Source organism: Falco punctatus, assembly GCF_963210335.1.
Source record: "Falco punctatus genome assembly, chromosome: 14".
Classification (NCBI taxonomy): domain Eukaryota; kingdom Metazoa; phylum Chordata; class Aves; order Falconiformes; family Falconidae; genus Falco; species Falco punctatus.
The window spans coordinates 6173774-6190704 of record NC_137594.1 but is presented as its reverse complement, the minus strand read 5'-3'; the positions used below and the strand labels follow the sequence as shown (position 1 = coordinate 6190704).

Sequence of the window (16931 nt, the reverse complement as noted above, 5' to 3'; positions counted from 1 at the left end):
ACTTTTTGTGATAAGATATTTAAGATTTGGCTCTTAACATCTCTCGCTCATACACCCTCACAGAGCCTTCCAGGCTTCAGCACCATAGGATTCCAATATGCGTTTCACTCTGCGACTTTTTCTTCCTAATGCTCTCTCCTAAATAACTTGAATGCCTGAGATGATAATGATTTACCAGAAAGGTAAAGTTCCAAAATACTCTAAAACATTGTGAGTACCTGGCCTACTGCCTGCTCTGCCTCATTTCTGGGAAAAGCCAGCTCCATCTCCTTTTTAACAACCAAAAAGTTGTGTCTCTGATTTTTTCAGATAAATATTTCATCTCTAACTTCCTGTAGCCAAGGCTATCGTAGGAACGGTGTGGCACCCCCAGGCCAGCAGGCACGCACGCCCTTTTTCATCACCAGCAGCAGAACAGTGCGGGTGAGAAGGCAGGGGCTGTGCCATGAACGCGGGGCCCCAGCCCTGTCCCGGGAGCTGTGGCTATCGTGGAACTTCTCCGGTTAATGGGATGGTACATTTTTATTTTCGCTGGCCAGGCAACTCAGAATTGTGTCATTCTAAAGAAAATGTCGGCCTGCATCAATAAATAAATGTAATATAATAAATGCTGCAGCCCCCTCGCTACCCGCGGGAGGGTACGAGAAGGTAAACACCAGCGCTGTGTTGCATGCCCCCGCTCCATCTGCTCTCTAACGGCTACACTGGCAGTCTTTTTTCCTTCCCCTTTTTTCTCTTTCTCCTTTGTTCTCTTTCCTTCCCCCCCTTTTCCCCTCTCCTCTCTCTCTTTCTTTCCCCCTTCCTCTCTCCCTTTGCTGCCGCAGCTTTTCCCCCTCCCCAGCGCTGCCGAGGCCGGCCCGCCCCGGGCTCCCTCCCGCTGCGCCGCAGCTGCCGCCGGGACGTTGACGTGGGAGGCGGGGCCGCGCCGCGGGCGCGCTGAATATTCAACAGCGGCGGCGACTATTGGCGGCCGCCCCGGAAGCGGGGGGCTGAGCAGCTGACAGCAACATGGCGGCGGCGGCAGCCGGGCGGCGTGGCGGGGGGCTGGGGCGGCCCCCGGCGCCGGCGCCTGTGCCCGTGGGGGACCTGCCGCCCGCCGGCGAGCTGGTGCGGCCCTCGGTGACAGAGCTGTCCCAAGTGAGGACCAACATCTTGTGCACGGTGCCCGGCTGCGGCAAGGTCCTGCCCAACAGCCCGGCCCTCAACATGCACCTCAGCAAGGCCCACCCGGTCCAGGTACCGCCGCCGCCCCAACTCGGGCCCGCCGCACGGTGAGGCGAGCCCGGCCCGGCCCCGCCGCACTGGCCGGGCGCCTCCCTCCCGCTCAGCCCCGCGGTGGGGAGGGGGCGCGCCGCCCCTCACCTTGCTCTGCGGGGCCCTGTAATGGCGCAGCTCCCTCTTCCGCTCGGGGCCTGGGCCTGCTCCCGCCGCGGGGGCTGCCGGAGGGGCGGCCTGGGCCTGCTCCCGCCGCGGGGCTGCCCCCAGCCGCGGGTGAGGGGATCCGCTGCTGCTCGGCGGGGCGGGGGGGCCGGGGGCGGCCGGCGGAGGCGGCGGCTGCGTTCGGCGTCGCTGGCGCGGAGCCTGGGGAGGGCGTCGCTCCCGGGGGGTCCCCAGGCGTTTCGCCTTGTCTCCTGCTTTCACCTTCCCCGCGTGAAAAGCGTGTGCAGGTGCAGGCGTGAACATGCGTGTGCGCTCTGCCTGGCCAGCCCAGTGGAGAATTCCACTAAAATTCCTTGCGGGAAATAACCCGGTTTGTAGCAGCGTTAAATGTAACTATGGCAGTTAAAAGTTTTCTGGGGCCCAGGTTCTCTTACTTCACTTGCTTGTCACTCCTCTTTCTGCAGGAAGACGTTATAGCCCTGCTTGCGAGGTGCTATGCAAACATACTGCATTTCCTCCCCGGAGCAGTTGGCAAGCCATCGTAATCCAAACGCCGAGTGCTGTTATGTTGGGGTTTCTGTTTGTTTTTTAAAAACGTCTGTGAGCCAAAAAAACCCTAGATGGATGCCATTTTGGAAACAAGCCCTCATTAGCATAGTACTCCTGAGAAAAGGCAGCATATATTGGGGGGGGAGGAGAGCCACGGTTCAGCAAGCATATACTTGAGTGTGGGCCTTTCTGAAAGATATCCTTTCTTTTTCCAAAATCGTAATGCTAAGGGTGTGAATATCCTATTCCTGGCAAACCTCAAGTGCAGCATTCGTAGCTGCAATCTGAAAATGCAGCCCCAGCAGGCAAATAATAAACGCACTTGTTTTGTGAAATGGCAAATTACAGAATCGAGCGTGTTACGGATGGTGGGTGGTGGTGAACAAAATGAAATAATCTCAAGAATACTTGCTATTTCCCATCTCTTGTTTTATTTCATTTTCTGATATGTGCTAACAGCTTTGGCGTGTATTGTATCTCGCGCATAGGTATGAGTGGAGGTGCAGAGGTTGGAAACATTCGTTCAGGTTCAGCAGGCGGTCATTGCGGTTGTGAGCCTGTGCTGCGAGCTGACAGGGGCTGCGGCGAGTGGGTTATGTAACCTGTGTGCAGGGTGCCATGGGTGAGGAGGTGCTGCTTTCTCACCGGTTGCCAAGATAGCTATTAACTACTGGTACCTTGCGGGTTTATAACATATTTCATACAGCTAATTACTAAATCTTGTGATAGCTTTTAGTATTTATCCAAATACTGAAACGTGGATGGACGCAGGTTTTCAGGAGCATCTGACTTCTTCCAAGGACATTGTAATGGAGAGTAAAATGAGGGAACCTCATTTTTCTGTACTGTCTTAGATAAAATGCCTCCAGTATTATGCATGGCTGAGAATGCATCCTGAATTAAAGGATAAAGATAGGAAGGTAAAAAGATGTAAATCTAGGTGTATGTTACTCTGTTTCTCCAAAAAGAGATGGACTTGGACTAATAATTCAGTATTGGTATTGCCTTTTACAAGATAACAGATTTCCCCAGACAAAAATAATTTAAATTGTGTTAGCAAAACATGAGGAATTAGCAAAGAGGCGACCTTGCACATGGGACAGTAAGAAGCTATTGGGGAGGCAGAGAACGTAATAGTGCTGACGAGAAGGGAGGTTGACTTGGTTAGTTTTCATTAACAAAAGTAGCACCAATAGGTTCTTTTAAGACCAAAAACTGTGAGTCATTGTTGCTGCAGAGGGAGTATGTCCACATAGGAAAACAAGATTGCCCTGTAAAAACAGAGCCAAGTGCAGTAGTGGAAGGTTGTAGTGTTGTGAAGCGATAACAAAAGATTTGATCAGTCCTGGTTTGTAACAGAAGGAACTGAGATGGAGAAACACTTTCAAAAGCTGTTTGGTCATAGCATATGAGCTTTTATGGTAATGCTGCTGTGAGAAGGGCAATCCTAAAATACATCAGAAGGATATTCTCTGTCACTGCTGCAGGGGAGGAATCTAAATAAATCAAATAAGCTAAAGTGAACCCAGAAGAGGTGTAGAAAAGGGCTGTTAAGGGTGATAAATGGCAAGTGTGTCTGACAAAGGGAAATGAGAAGAATTTGGCTTGTTTGGCCTAACAAAACAAGATAGGATGAAGTGTTGATACTTAAGTGTTTGTTTTCTGGCTCCTTAGCTTAAGTAAGCCCATAAAAAATGAGAACAGTGGGTATAAACTGGCACTTAATATATCAGGATTTGATATTTTTTTTAATCCTTTGGTCTTTGCATTATTTTATGGCGAGAAGGGGGAAGACCTCTGTAGTTTAAAAATGAAGCTATAGGAGTTCATGTGAAAGAGAGGGTTCTGTGGATTCCTATGATAGCAGGGAGGCTGTCATCAGTGGTGAACTGGAAAGGGTAGGTTACCCAAACGCAAGTATTACACTACAACAATATTTTTTACAGTAAGAGTAAATGCACTTCTCTCCATGCTATTTAGTAAAGAAATACATGGTCTTCTGTTGAAAAAAAATGTTTTACATAGCTGGCTACAGTGTACTGTAATTTAATGTTTTAAATTAATCCTTTGGAGTAAGCCTTTCTATCGTAGGAAAGCAAGACATCATTAAGCTCACCTTGAGTAAATCACTAGCAAGTATTGTTACTTCCCATTTTCCATGGTGTTGCTGCAAGCCCTGTCAGAATGTCAGCATTCCTTACAATACAAGCATCTGCATTGTGAGAAGTTAATTGCACAAATATCTGCCAATAATTTTGGTGGATGGGTATTGCAGAAATACGGGAAGTAAAATCAGATATACAAGGAAAGGACTTGTGAGAGCATCTGAAATATGACTGGCCAGACCAGTTTTTGAGAAGATATAAGATTAACCATTTGGAGCCAGGAGGACTTTGAAGATGGTCAGAACAAGATTACTGTCTGGATAGGGTTACACTTACATGTTTAGAGTATCTCTCAACTTGTCACAACAAATTTATTGTGATCTGTGCCTCCAAAGTCTATGTTCCACCTGTTAAAAAAGCATCTTACTCATGTTTATATAGCTTTTAAACACTTGGTGTTATTCTACACGTTCATACTTCAGTAGTTTTAAATAACCTGTCTGTGGTTTACCTGTTAGGTGCCTGAACCTATTTCCCATATTACCCTGTCGTTTCTTGGGTGGTGCCATTTAAATATAACACACTTTGGCGAACTTCTTCGTTGGGAAACATTAACGCCAATTGCCACTTACTACACTTACTGATTTAGTCTCCAGTGGGAGAAACCAAACATAGTTTTGACTTAAAGGCAGATCTTTTTTTCTTCTGAAGACTTCGAGACTGGTATCTGGTCAGAGTGTTTCTGGGTAAACTCAGGGTTAAAAAGTGTAATTGGGGGTAGTGGGGCTGGAACAACTGGATTTCTTTTGAGTCATGTTCCTGTTTTGGGCAGTGGCTCTAGGACCGTGGTTATTCAGCAGAGATAAAACAGGCCTGTTTATGAAATGGTTTGTCCATGGGAAAAACTGCTGCACATAAAAATGCTTAGAAGGTTAAAACATTACATGAAAACTCACTTTTTAGAGAATTATTCTAGGTTTTCTTGATGAAATAGCAGCTGGTGATTTTGGTTCGGAGGCTCTAAACTTGATTTCTTTGAGCATGATGGGTCATTAACAACGAATTTGTGGCATTGTCAACAAGTAGCAGTGTTGAGCGTGTGGAAATATAGCTTGAAATACTGCTTGAAGGGGTTACATTTTACACATAGTATCTTTAGATTGAGAGACGATTTGAGGAAAAACAAAATCATTGAAATGTCCCATTCATCTGCTTCATGGTATTCCTGAAGCGTGGCGAACTGTAGCTAGGTAAGAAGTAGGGGTGTGAGCAGTGAACCCCTTTGTGTTCTGGCAGCTGCCGTACCTTCTTTCTGTTTGCTTCACACAGGACAACTATTGCACTTTGTGAATTCTTTATGTTTGGTCTAACCTGCGTAAACACGCAGTAGCTGGAAATACGCCTGAAGAAGGTAGTTAGGGAGTGACTGGTGTAAAATAAAAATTCTGCCACTTACTGTGCTTACTGTCACTGTTGTCATGGTAAGGAAAATCGGGTGCAGAGCTCAAACAGGGCATGCTCTGTTAATTCTTCCCTGAATAATCATCTTGGGGATGTCATTGGGGGCTACGGTAGCTGGCTCTGGGGACTGGGTTGGCCTCTTACTCAGTCTCAGGATGTAAGGAGACTCACAGCTACTCTCAGCATCACGTTTTTAATAGTTTACTTCTAAGTTTTTACTTGGACACAGGTGCCTGATGTTTCCACTGAGACTCTTTCAGATAGGATGTGTCTGGAGAGATACATCCTGTGGTTTCTATGTCTGTGTCCTCAATAGGAATAGGTTGTGTGTGGTGGAACAATCCAGACAATCCCACTTGTGCGTCCTGTTCATAGTTTTTTTTGAGGTCCTCTGAGTAACTTATGTTGCTTTGTTCTGTTGTGTGCATGTGATGGTCAGTGAGGCAGATCACGCGGAAAGCACAGCTATACCAGTTGTTTGATGTCTGGAGGTTCAGGATTGGCATACCAGTTGTTAGTTTCATAGGCTTAACTGAGGTTTGGTTTGTGATCTGAATTAAGTGACAGAGTGAGCTTGGTGTCTTTCCTTTAATTACAGGTGGACTCCCAAGTAAAATCTAAATAGGGCCAACGGAATTCCAACATCAGAAAAGTGTTGTGTTACACAGCGTATGACTAATTTTAATGGACCTCCAAGTAGATTCTGCTACTAACGAATAAAACCACATTGAATTGGCAGTGTAGTGAAGTATCTGTAGGGAAAGCTTTTGGGCTCAAGTAACACAAAAGGCAGTTGTATTTGGCTTGGGGCAGCAAGTGTCTTGGTAAAAGTAAATAGTACAGTACCACTACTCTGTAGAGCTTGCTGTAATTTCACTTGGTAATTTTCATGGTATGTTTGCAAAGTAGCATCCACATAGGTGAAAAACTCCATTTGAACTTTAAAATCACTTAAGAAAGTGCCTTCAACTCATTGAGGTGCGTAAACTCAGTGAGCCAGAGTTGGCGTCTGTTCTGGTTGTTGTCTTTAATAGGCAAACCTGTGGAATTAGCTTCTCAACTGGTTCTTTTTCAGGATGGAAAACGTAATGCGCCAGTAAGGAAGGGTTTGAAAACATCACAGAAATTCTACTGCTGTCCTATTGAAGGCTGCCCTAGAGGACCAAACAGACCATTTTCCCAATTTTCTCTTGTAAAACAGGTATTCCTATTTCCTAAAGTATCATTTTCATACTGATTTAGTCCTGACTGTCTCTACTCCAGAAAGTGTACACTTTTGCATTCAGATATGAGCAAAGCCTCTCAGCATATATCCAGAAGTTGAAGAATTGTATGCGGAAACTCCACGTAGGCATACGGTTAATGAATTTGCATGTTGATGTTAGAGGACTTGAACCTTTCGATCAAGCAGATGCCAGTGTGTTCTGCTAAACTAGAAGACAGCCCCTCTCCAGAAATTAAAAAGATCAAAGGGGTGGGGAGAATCACAGTAGCAACCAGTAAAGGCTTCATATGTGACTGATGCTTTTAAACTACTTTTTCAGCTGGTGAAGTATTAAGAGGTTTTCTCTGCTCTAGTCTCAAAAGGCATTTGCTTACTGGTTACCTATTTAAGAAACCACGTGAGAATTGTTTCTGCATGAGTGAGTAAACAAAGCACTCTGCTGCTGTGGGTTACCTGTGATAAGGTGGGAAGACCACAGAGGTTGAGCGGCTAGCCCTTGGTGCTGTAAATGAAAAGGAAAAATTCTGATGTTTGCTCTGAAGTTGACCTGTTTGACTTGAGACTGTTTGCTTAGTTGTAGATCTTCAGGAGTGTGCACATGTTGCAACATGTACTTACTACACTCTGGCAAGATTTGTCTATAGATTTATTAATGTCCATAGGAAACCTCCAATAGCATTAGGGCACATGAATGTTTATTATAATCTTTGTTTTAAGATGCACATAGCACAAGCAGATTTGCAAACTTTGAATTCTGTTGATTTCTTTAAGCTTGTAATTTATTCCTAATGAGACTTAAAATTTTTAATTCTGCTCTTCAATCCTATTTAACAGATAGAAAAATGCAAGTGTTAATGTCTCCCAAAACATGATATTCTGGTTTTTTTAATCTTAGCTGAAGGCTAATGTTTACTTTTCTTTGTGTATTCTAGCACTTTATGAAAATGCATGCTGAAAAGAAGCACAAATGTGATAAATGTAGTAACTCCTATGGTACAGAATGGTACTTGAAACGGCATATAGAGGTCTGTGGCAAGACTTTCCAGTGTACTTGTGGGTGCCCTTACGCCAGCAGAACAGCATTACTGTCTCATATTTACAGAACTGGCCATGAAATTCCTGCAGAACACAGGTAAAAGTGAAGCCTTTAAGTATTGGTACTTAAATTCTCACCAAGTCCTCTGTCTCCCATGTACTGACATTTTGTCTCCTTTCTGTAGATTAAATGGGAAATAAGTTCACATTGTTTTAGCTGTAAAGCAGTTTGCAGTTTCTTTGTTTTGTTGCTTTTAGTAGTTTCTGTTTTGGTGATGATTGTCTAATCAATAAGATCAGGTTTCTCCGTGTGTACGTACTGATGACACTGCACTGCATGGCATAAATGCTTGTGGTTCTTTTGCATCTGCTTTTACAGTTCTGTGAAAGTAGAGATGATTTGAAAATGTTTATAGCTGGTAGCTGTGGTGTGGAATGCAGTTCAGTTTATTTTCTTTTATAGTCTAGGGGTCTTTGCAAGTATTAGTGCATTCTTTTTTTTTTTTTTTTTTAAACGCCTATGTATGCATGTTTAGATTTATAGTTGTCTTAACGTGTACATGTATTTCATAAAGGGCAATCTGTTTCCTGAGGCCTAGCCCATCTGTCTTAGAGATTCAACTGCTGCAAAATTAAGTTTTGTGTGAAGGAGTGCAAATTGTATCTTCAGTTTCCATGAGAGACCTTTACCTGCATGGTAATTTTAAGAGCACTGTCCCTTCAATGCTCAGTCTCAGTTAGCATCAAAGTAACAAATTTAACATCTTCAAATCAGAGTGCTTAATGTACGAGAGGGAAGAAACCATCTAAACTTCCACCTCTGTTTAGAAATAGGTCTCCATAAAAGAGGTAACATTGTGTTCTTCTTGAAATGGGAGCGTGAGGAGTGAAATTTTACAAAACTGATGTTCCCTGGAGTCATTTTACGTTTTTAGTCAGGATTAGTTGTCTTCTCATATCCAACTTCATCTGTGACTTCAGTTTATGTTTTCAATGCAATGACTCGAAAGAATGGAAGGGAGATGTTTTGTGCTTGAAAGGAGTATAAATTATTGATCTCATGTTCACAGGGATCCTCCTAGTAAGAAAAGGAAAATGGAAACCTCCGTACATAATCAACAGTTGGCAGAGAAAGCAAATGAAGCATTCATCAATACACACAATAACAATCCTGGCACTCAGGAACTGGAGTCCTCTGAAGTGAAACTAGTGGCCTCTCTTGAAGGCTCCTGCAGCTCTAACTTCACAAACCAAATGCAGCCAAAAGGTACACCGAAGATGCTTTTACCAAAGCCCAGGGTGGCTTTGGTTAAACTCCCAGTGATGCAGCTTGCTCACTTGCCTGTATACGTATCTGCAACAGACTCTTCGGTCAAACCTGCTGTAGTGGCTGTTGATAACCAAGGTCCAGTTGTAAGTACTGTTCATTTACTGCCTCAGTCTATAGGAATTCTGATTCCAGCACTGGAGGCAGAAACACTTGTATTTAAAGATAGTATGCCTGTTTCAAAAGTGACAAATTCTGGTGATCACGAACCGGTAAGTACTGGTGTACAAGTTGAGTTGGATAAGGTTACACTGAATGACACAGGGCAAGAGCTGGGGAATGCTTGTCACAAGAATAAAATTTCTTCGATAAATATACAGACGGACTTATCTTATATTTCACAGAACTTTGTACCAGCTGCAGCCTGGACTCCCAGTTCTTCTGTATCCTCTTGCTCTCAGACTGATCTTTCATTCAGTTCACAGGTTTCATTACCCATCAGTGTACAAACACAGACGCTGCTGCCTGCTTCCAAACTGACTTCATCCATAGCTGCTCAGACTGATGCTTTTAGTCAGGTTTGTTTTCCAGCGAGTGGCATTTCTAGGGAGACTCAGACTGGGAGGACAGAGGACACTGTTGATGGAAGAGTGCAAATGGACCAGGCTGTAATGTGCAGTGACATCTTTGACAACGTTCATTCATCATATAATGTTTCTACTCACATTGAACTTCCAGAGAACAATTTAATGCCTGCAAATATTGATCAAACCTTGCTGCAAAGGAGTAATTGCAAGAGCCTGAATCAAGATACGGTGAAGTCTGAATCCCTTATTGGCTTCAATACACAGACTAATATACTTCCACCTCAAAATACGATGGATAATCAAACCCAGACGATGGACCTACTAAGTGATCTGGAGAACATCTTTTCAGGAAACATGTCTGGCCAGGCACTGGATAATCGTGGCCTTTTGTCTGAGACCAGTTCTAATGCTGACACGCATCTGCCACCCGGTCCATCACAGAGCACAGGAATAGACTTTGACATTGAAGAGTTCTTTTCAGCATCCAATATCCAAACTCAGACTGAGGAGAGTGAGCTTGGTACCCTAAACTCTGAGCCAGTTTTGGAGTCGCTGGACATTGAAACTCAGACTGATTTCTTATTTTCAGATAGCGCCACTCAATCGTATAGCTGCCGAGGAAATTCTAACTTCTTAGGTTTGGAGATGTTTGATACACAGACACAGACAGACTTGAATTTCTTTTTGGACAGTAATACCCATCTGCCTTTAGGGAGTATTCTGAAGCAGTCTAGTTTCTCCATGAGTACGGACTCATCTGATACAGAAACCCAGACAGAAGTATATCTGGCTACTAAAAATAGCCCTACTCAGAATATTGAAAGCAAAGTCCAGCTCAGTAGCGCTGAAACACAGACTATGGATAGCTGCTTTGAGAACCTAGGGAGTTTATTCCTCACCAGCAATGAGACACAGACAGCAATGGATGACTTCCTTCTGGCTGACTTAGCCTGGAATACAATGGAGTCCCAGTTCAGTTCAGTAGAAACACAGACCTGTGAAGAGCTGTGCTCCTTGTTTCAGAGCTCTGGCAAGCCCAGCCATTGAGTACTTCATAATATAACTTTCCTGTGGTTTGAAATTAAATTATTGGGGTGGGAGAGATGGCTTGACCAAGTTATTCACTTTGCGTTATTGAATGTAGTTATTGTGAGCAGTTGGCCTAAGAGACTTTTCCTGCTGCAGGTACTCTATTGAATATGTAACTTTACATAAACTGTGTGTGTATAAATGGGGGAAGGGCGGGCTGTAACATGTTAATGTACATTTGAACCTTAAAAAAAAATTGTGGTGCCTATGTTTTTTCCTCAAACTTCTTTACAAAGCTGATACTGCTTTCATTTAAACAGAACTTTTTACGTTGTCCTGTGTATATGCCTGTCTGTTCCTGGCTTACATATAGAGTTCCAGGGTGCTGAACCAAAGCCCTGACCTGTCCAGTTCAGATGCTTCCCTGAACTTACGGGGGAGGATTCTGTTAGTGTAAGCTACTTCCGTTTACTTTTTTTAGTAGCTTGAATTTTAAATCTGGCATGAACATAGTAAGCCGTATGGTCTTCCTTTATGCCTTCACAGCTTTCTCCTGCATAAGGTGGCATTTTCCAAATACCTGTCCAACACACTGGACACATAGACTCTTGAATTGTTGAGTATATTATCAAAAAATATGTAGACAGCAGTACCTTTTTATTTTTTTTCCCTGGGTGTCACTGATGCCCTTTGAAGGGTCGGAAAACCATTTGGAATACGTAATTATAGGAAAATGAGCATGTCGCCCTTTTAGCTAGTGTAATAAACGGGACTAACATCTTTAGAGTCTTCGGGAGGGATTTGCTTAAATTATTTTTGAGATGCAAATACTACAATGTGTGTGCCTGAAAGACTGGACTAGTTTTCACTAAAATTCTCCTAGCTTTATTAAGATATAAGCTGAGAAATGTTACAGTGGTTTATACATCTGCTACCTTGACAGAAAATCTTGAGAAACGGGATATTAAATTCTCTCAGATACTCACTCACCTGGACTCCTGGTTTTGGACTTCCCGCTTCCAAAACCAATTGGAACCCATACAACAGAGTGGAGAGATCAGCTCACAAGCCCTTTCAGAACAACTGTATCTTGTTTTTGCATATTGATCTGCAGCCCTCAGTTCCTGCAGCTTTCAGAGAGTTTTTTCTGAATATAGTCAAATTCAAACCGATTTTTCTGAGAGGAAATGTGTGACCTCTTGGAATTTTGTTTAATGTTCATCTTGCCCCTCATACCATTGTTTGCATTATTTTTCATTTGCATGGGAAAAAAAATAAATTAAGCCAGTTTTGAATGTATGTTGAATTTGGCCTTAGCTAATTTTTATCTCTTACTATAATAGCCTGCATAATATAGGCCTCTGGTTTTGTCCTGGACAGGTTTTAGTTTCTGTTACCTTAAATGAAAAGGAAAACCTCTTCATGTCAAGTTCCTGGGCCTGTAATAGACTTTCCTTCTCCACTGTGAGAGGGAGGCATTGGCTGCGTGTTTGCTAGGCAGCCCATCAATAAATGTATGTCCAAGCCTTAGCTTTTGAAGACTCACTATGCTTCGTGCTTCATATCCTCAGCTCAAGGATGTGGGAGTGAAGTTACTCATCCATTGCAGCAAGCTTGTTTTTTCGAAAATGAGCAATACCTTTTTTATTCTTTTGTCTTCTACCACTCTTAAATTGCCATAGTTAATGCAATAATACAGTAAGTGTCTCTACTTTTACTGGAAATAATCTCTTTAGATTAACCCTGAAACTTTTATTTTCCTCCTGAAAAACTCCTGAAACCACAGCTGTGTTGCCTGTTCTAATTCTTCAGCATTTCTAAGTGCGAGTTCTTCTAGTCTTTGGCTGAAGAAAGGAATCTTGCAGTTCCCCCCAGGAGTACAGTAATTCTGCTTTGGGGAAAGCCCCTCCAGTTTTCGCAATGCCTAGAGTTCTGATCTTAAGGTTGGGATATATTAAGAAAAGGAAGGCATCGCTTGTCATTCTGTTTTTTCTGAAGATAGGACTCATTTGTATTTACCTGCCTACTTTGACATTGGGAAATAAGATAAATGACAAAATTAGGTTAACTTACTCTATTGCAATACTTTTCTAGTAATATTGCATCTTCAGGTTGTAAAGTGTTTTTCCTTCTCCTTTCTTCCCCCTGGCTGGAATACCAGAGAACATTTCTTCATACATAGGCTTCTGTGTTTCCCATGCGCAAGTTTACTGGTGCATGGAAGAGAAGCAGTTACTATAGATCTGGTTGGGGAAGACTGCGTTTTCCACAGTTATAGAATGCAAAAGTGAGAAACTGTTCATGACCTCTGAATTTAGAAAGTCAGTCATTTTTTCGTAGGTAATAAGGAGCAGAATTACAGAAGGCTTTGAATTGTAATCATCTGAGAGACCAGCTAGCATTTAAAGAACTTTGAAACTAGTTTACAAATCAGAATGACAATTGCCACATTCTCATGGTGTAAGCCAAAGCTCTTTGCATCAGTGACTATCAGAAAAAAACTAGTTTGTGTGGATGCAATCTTACAATGTAATCGTAACTCATTTACTGTACTTTGTAACTAAGAATATTTATGAGCTTTGTGTGTTTTATTATAACATGCAAATACCATTCCTTTCCCTCATCCTATGGGTTTAAAATAGTTTGAACTTTAATTAGGTCAACACAGTACTACCACATGAACTTATTTAGTGAAAGTACAGTATTAAAAAAGTACTAAATATGTCTGCATTGTCTTAGTGAAGTGGCTCATTCTGACCAGAATTAACTTGTTTCTTCACAAATTTGGTTCCCGTAAAAGTCAGAGACAGGTTTGGATCCTATGTTGCTGGCATATGTCACTCACTTTGGATTTATTAAATATTTTTGTGAAAATGTGAAGACTGCACCCAGACTTCACGGTTTGCTGAATCCAACGGTAAACCTAATGAAACCTGAGCTGAAATACTGTTGCTGAATAGTACAAATTCTTTGTATATGAACAAGTTCTTCAAAATGGCTACTTTTCTGTTTTGGCTGTTGTTCTAAAAATAAACTTCAGTCAGATCTATTTCTTGGTAGTACTAAAATGACACTTATCTCCCTTTTTCTGCAGTTTGTCTCTGATTTGATTTTCAAGGCACTGTCTCTCGTAAGTATTGGTCAGCAGTGACTTGCTACTTTGCTTACTCTCTTTGTATCCCCTAATGCCATTTGAACTGTTGTACAAAAAGTAACACTAGATTCTCTGTAGCCTCTTAGCACAAATTCTTATCTGGAAGTTATACTAATGTTACTCGTATTACTCTTTGTGTTTCCTGCTTAATTCTGTTACACTGTGATTGCTGGATCTTGATCTGGATACCTGTGTAATGCTACTCTAAAATTTAATTTGCACTTGTGTAGTTTCACTTGAGCTTTTCTTTAGTATATAAAAAAATCAAAGAAACATAGCAAATTTGGGACACAGGTTGTATGAGGACAAAACAGCTGAAAAATGAGAGGTCTGTCTTGTTGCCTTCCATGTTTGTTTGTCACAATGCATCACTGTATGACAGTAGATATATGTTTCTTCTTTTGGCTTTATTTGCATCTATTTCCACTAATACGCTTGTAAATGCTTCTTTCTGCTTTGGGCAGGGAGGGAATCCTCCCCCAGTTCTTCATGTCTGCCTAGAGAAATTTGTAGTTTATAGTCAGTTTACTTACACTACGCATTCTTAGCTATGCAAAGCTGCTTGCGTCTAGAAAATTTTAACTTCCAAAGGATATGAAGTCTGGGGGGGACAAAATTGCATACATATAGATATATATACACACTTGCAGCTGTAAATTAAACAGCTGTAAAACAAGCCTGGTGAAACCTCATTTAGTTTTGAACAATTCAATCACTGTCTGTAAAATAATGTATGTAACTAACACGCCGTACAAATTACTATTCCAAGATGCACATGCAGTCATTTTTTCTGTTGAAAACAAAAGGCTGAATTTCCTTGTTTGTCGTATGTACCTTGATTGTGTGGATGCAACAAAAGAAAGAAAGCCTTCCACAGTTTTAAATCCTTATCCTGCTAACACATGCTTAGTTGGTTCTGAATTGATTTTTCTGTGAGGCTGGGTAGAGGTGTGTTGGCAGGATTGGGATCTTAGGGCGTTAGGGTTTTTTTTAATAGCCTCTCAAATATAGGGTAAGACAATAGGACTCATACATACTGAATCAACGTAGTGTGCTCAACTTGCAAAAGTTACTGAAATGACAGCTCAGAGGTGAACCAAATGTATTGGCCTTTGTCATTAAGGTTGTACAGTTTCCTTTGCTTTAATGTATTTCTGATGTGTTGTTTTTTAAACATGATCTTAATGTACAATTTAGTGTTCCAAATACATTCACACCAAAGCGTTGTTAACATTCTGGGCCTCGCAAGCTTTCTTCATTCATGTTTGGGTTAAGGTGCTGCTATGCTTGAGTTCCTGGTAGAACAGGCCTACTGTAAACAGGCTTCCATCAACAACTGTATGAACACTACGAAGATAGGGTTGTTTAATGGTAGCAAGTTTCAATGCATGGTGCAAACATGCATCTTCTGTTTCTTTTGTTGTTTTTTAACAGTTGATGTGAATTTAAATGTGTGCTAGAAGGATTTGCTGCTTAGAGCATGACTGAATTTTCTTGTTTAAAACACCATTGCTGTGCAATGAACAGAATCGAGGAACTACAGCATTCAACTCTGCATTGCCTTGCAGTCAGGGTGAGGGTATGTTTGTGTTCATGTACGTGACTCTTCCACTTCACTGAAAATGTAATTGGACAGCCTGAAACAGTGGAAACTCCTGAAGGCACTCCTGAGTTAAAAACCAGAAGTCCTTTACTTCTGATTCTTTTTCACGTACTGGCTTTACAGCAGTATCTTCACCATAGCTAGCAATGGGATATAATAGATGACTTGTGATGATGTAAACTGTGCATTTCACAACAACTAGCGCTTTACATGCATGCTTCAAGCATTTGCATGCAGAGCTAGATTGACAGTACTTCCATCTACAGATATTTGCAAGTGCATCTATGATAAAGCTAGATATGAAAGATAGCCATATTTTTTTCAGCTTACAGAATTCAACACCTGATTAGCATCCAATTTAATTCAACTTGTAATTCTTTGGAATGGATGAGTCTCATTCCCAAAGCATGTGTGAGTTAATCTCAATAAGGCTGAGAAATTGTCTTTAAAATATTTTTCTTCTCATCACTGGTGGGATTTTGATCTAGTGGGAAAATTTAGTTTTCGAAGAATGTCCATGTTTAGTTCTTACTATTTAAGCCAGTACACTTGCAATGAGCAGAGAAAAGCAAGCATTCATTTCTTAGACCTGTTTTACAAAAGACAATCCCAAAGAAGGAATGTTGTCCTAGTAATTGTGAAACTTCTAAGTAATGCATGCAGAGAAAACCTTGTGCCAAAATACTGTTTAGTATTTCCCTCTGTTGGAAACTGGAGTGTTACACAAAGCTACTAGTAAGTTATTCACAAGTATTGAAACGTTTTGTTCACAAATGAAGCACTTAGTCCTGTAAATTATACGTATTTTGGAATAAAGTTTACTTCAATCCATTTTCGCCTTCTGTTTTAATGGCTGTGATCTCCTGCCTGCAGAGGCGCGGGTGGGGTGTTCAGTGCCCACTGGCACCCGTTGCTCCTTAACATCTTGCCTTTTGAAAGCTAGGTGTCTCTGGAATTAAAACTATCTTAACAACGTCAAGCCTTCATCTCCAGAGGTGGAAAAAGTTTTCCTGTGTAGTCCTACTTCTCTAAATCCTAGGAAGTTTAAACTTGCAACACAAATGTAATCAGAATGTCAAGATGCTACATTTCATAAACCTGAAACAAATCCACTTTAGAGGCTCCCTGCTGTAAGTGAACCTGTGTGTAGGCTTTTGTGTGGAATTTGATGCATGCAGGGAGGGCTGGATTCTTCTGACCAGCAGCATCCAGGCTGCCTGCGCTAGTGGTGCTCCATCTCAAACCTCTCCGCAGCGTGTGCAAAAGTTCATATTGAATTAGCTCGTGTGCACAGCAGAATACCTCTGCAGTTTCAGTTCACTGACAGATGTCTTCCCCAAGAGACTCGGAATGGAAGGATTACTCTGCGTTCTTCTACCTTACCATCCACCCCTCCTGTAATTTTCAAGATCTCTGGAGTCATAACATCAGGTAGAAATTCAACTGCATTATGATAATTAGTTTTCAGAGTATCCTACTAGAAAATTACGGTCCTCTCTAACAGCTTATATTATTTTGCAGGTTTTTTTGTATAAC

General features: G+C 41.8%; 1 protein-coding gene across 3 annotated transcripts; it reads left to right on the top strand.

The window, feature by feature from the left end:
• Positions 1-787: 787 nt before the first annotated feature.
• Positions 788-16226, top strand: ATMIN (ATM interactor). Of its 3 annotated transcripts, XR_013931866.1 has the most exons (5): positions 788-1236; positions 6571-6696; positions 7653-7852; positions 8826-13768; positions 15227-16226. XR_013931866.1 is itself a non-coding variant. In XM_080410692.1 (4 exons), the coding sequence occupies exons 1-4, from the start codon at positions 1009-1011 to the stop codon at positions 10654-10656; spliced, it is 2385 nt and encodes a 794-aa protein (XP_080266818.1). In that variant the 5' UTR covers positions 788-1008; the 3' UTR covers positions 10657-16226. The 3 variants fall into 3 exon arrangements, 2 of the variants coding, with proteins under 2 accessions (XP_080266818.1, XP_080266819.1); XM_080410692.1 differs by having other exon boundaries at positions 8826-16226; XM_080410693.1 differs by lacking the exon at positions 788-1236 and adding an exon at positions 1275-6473 and having other exon boundaries at positions 8826-16226.
• Positions 16227-16931: the final 705 nt, after the last annotated feature.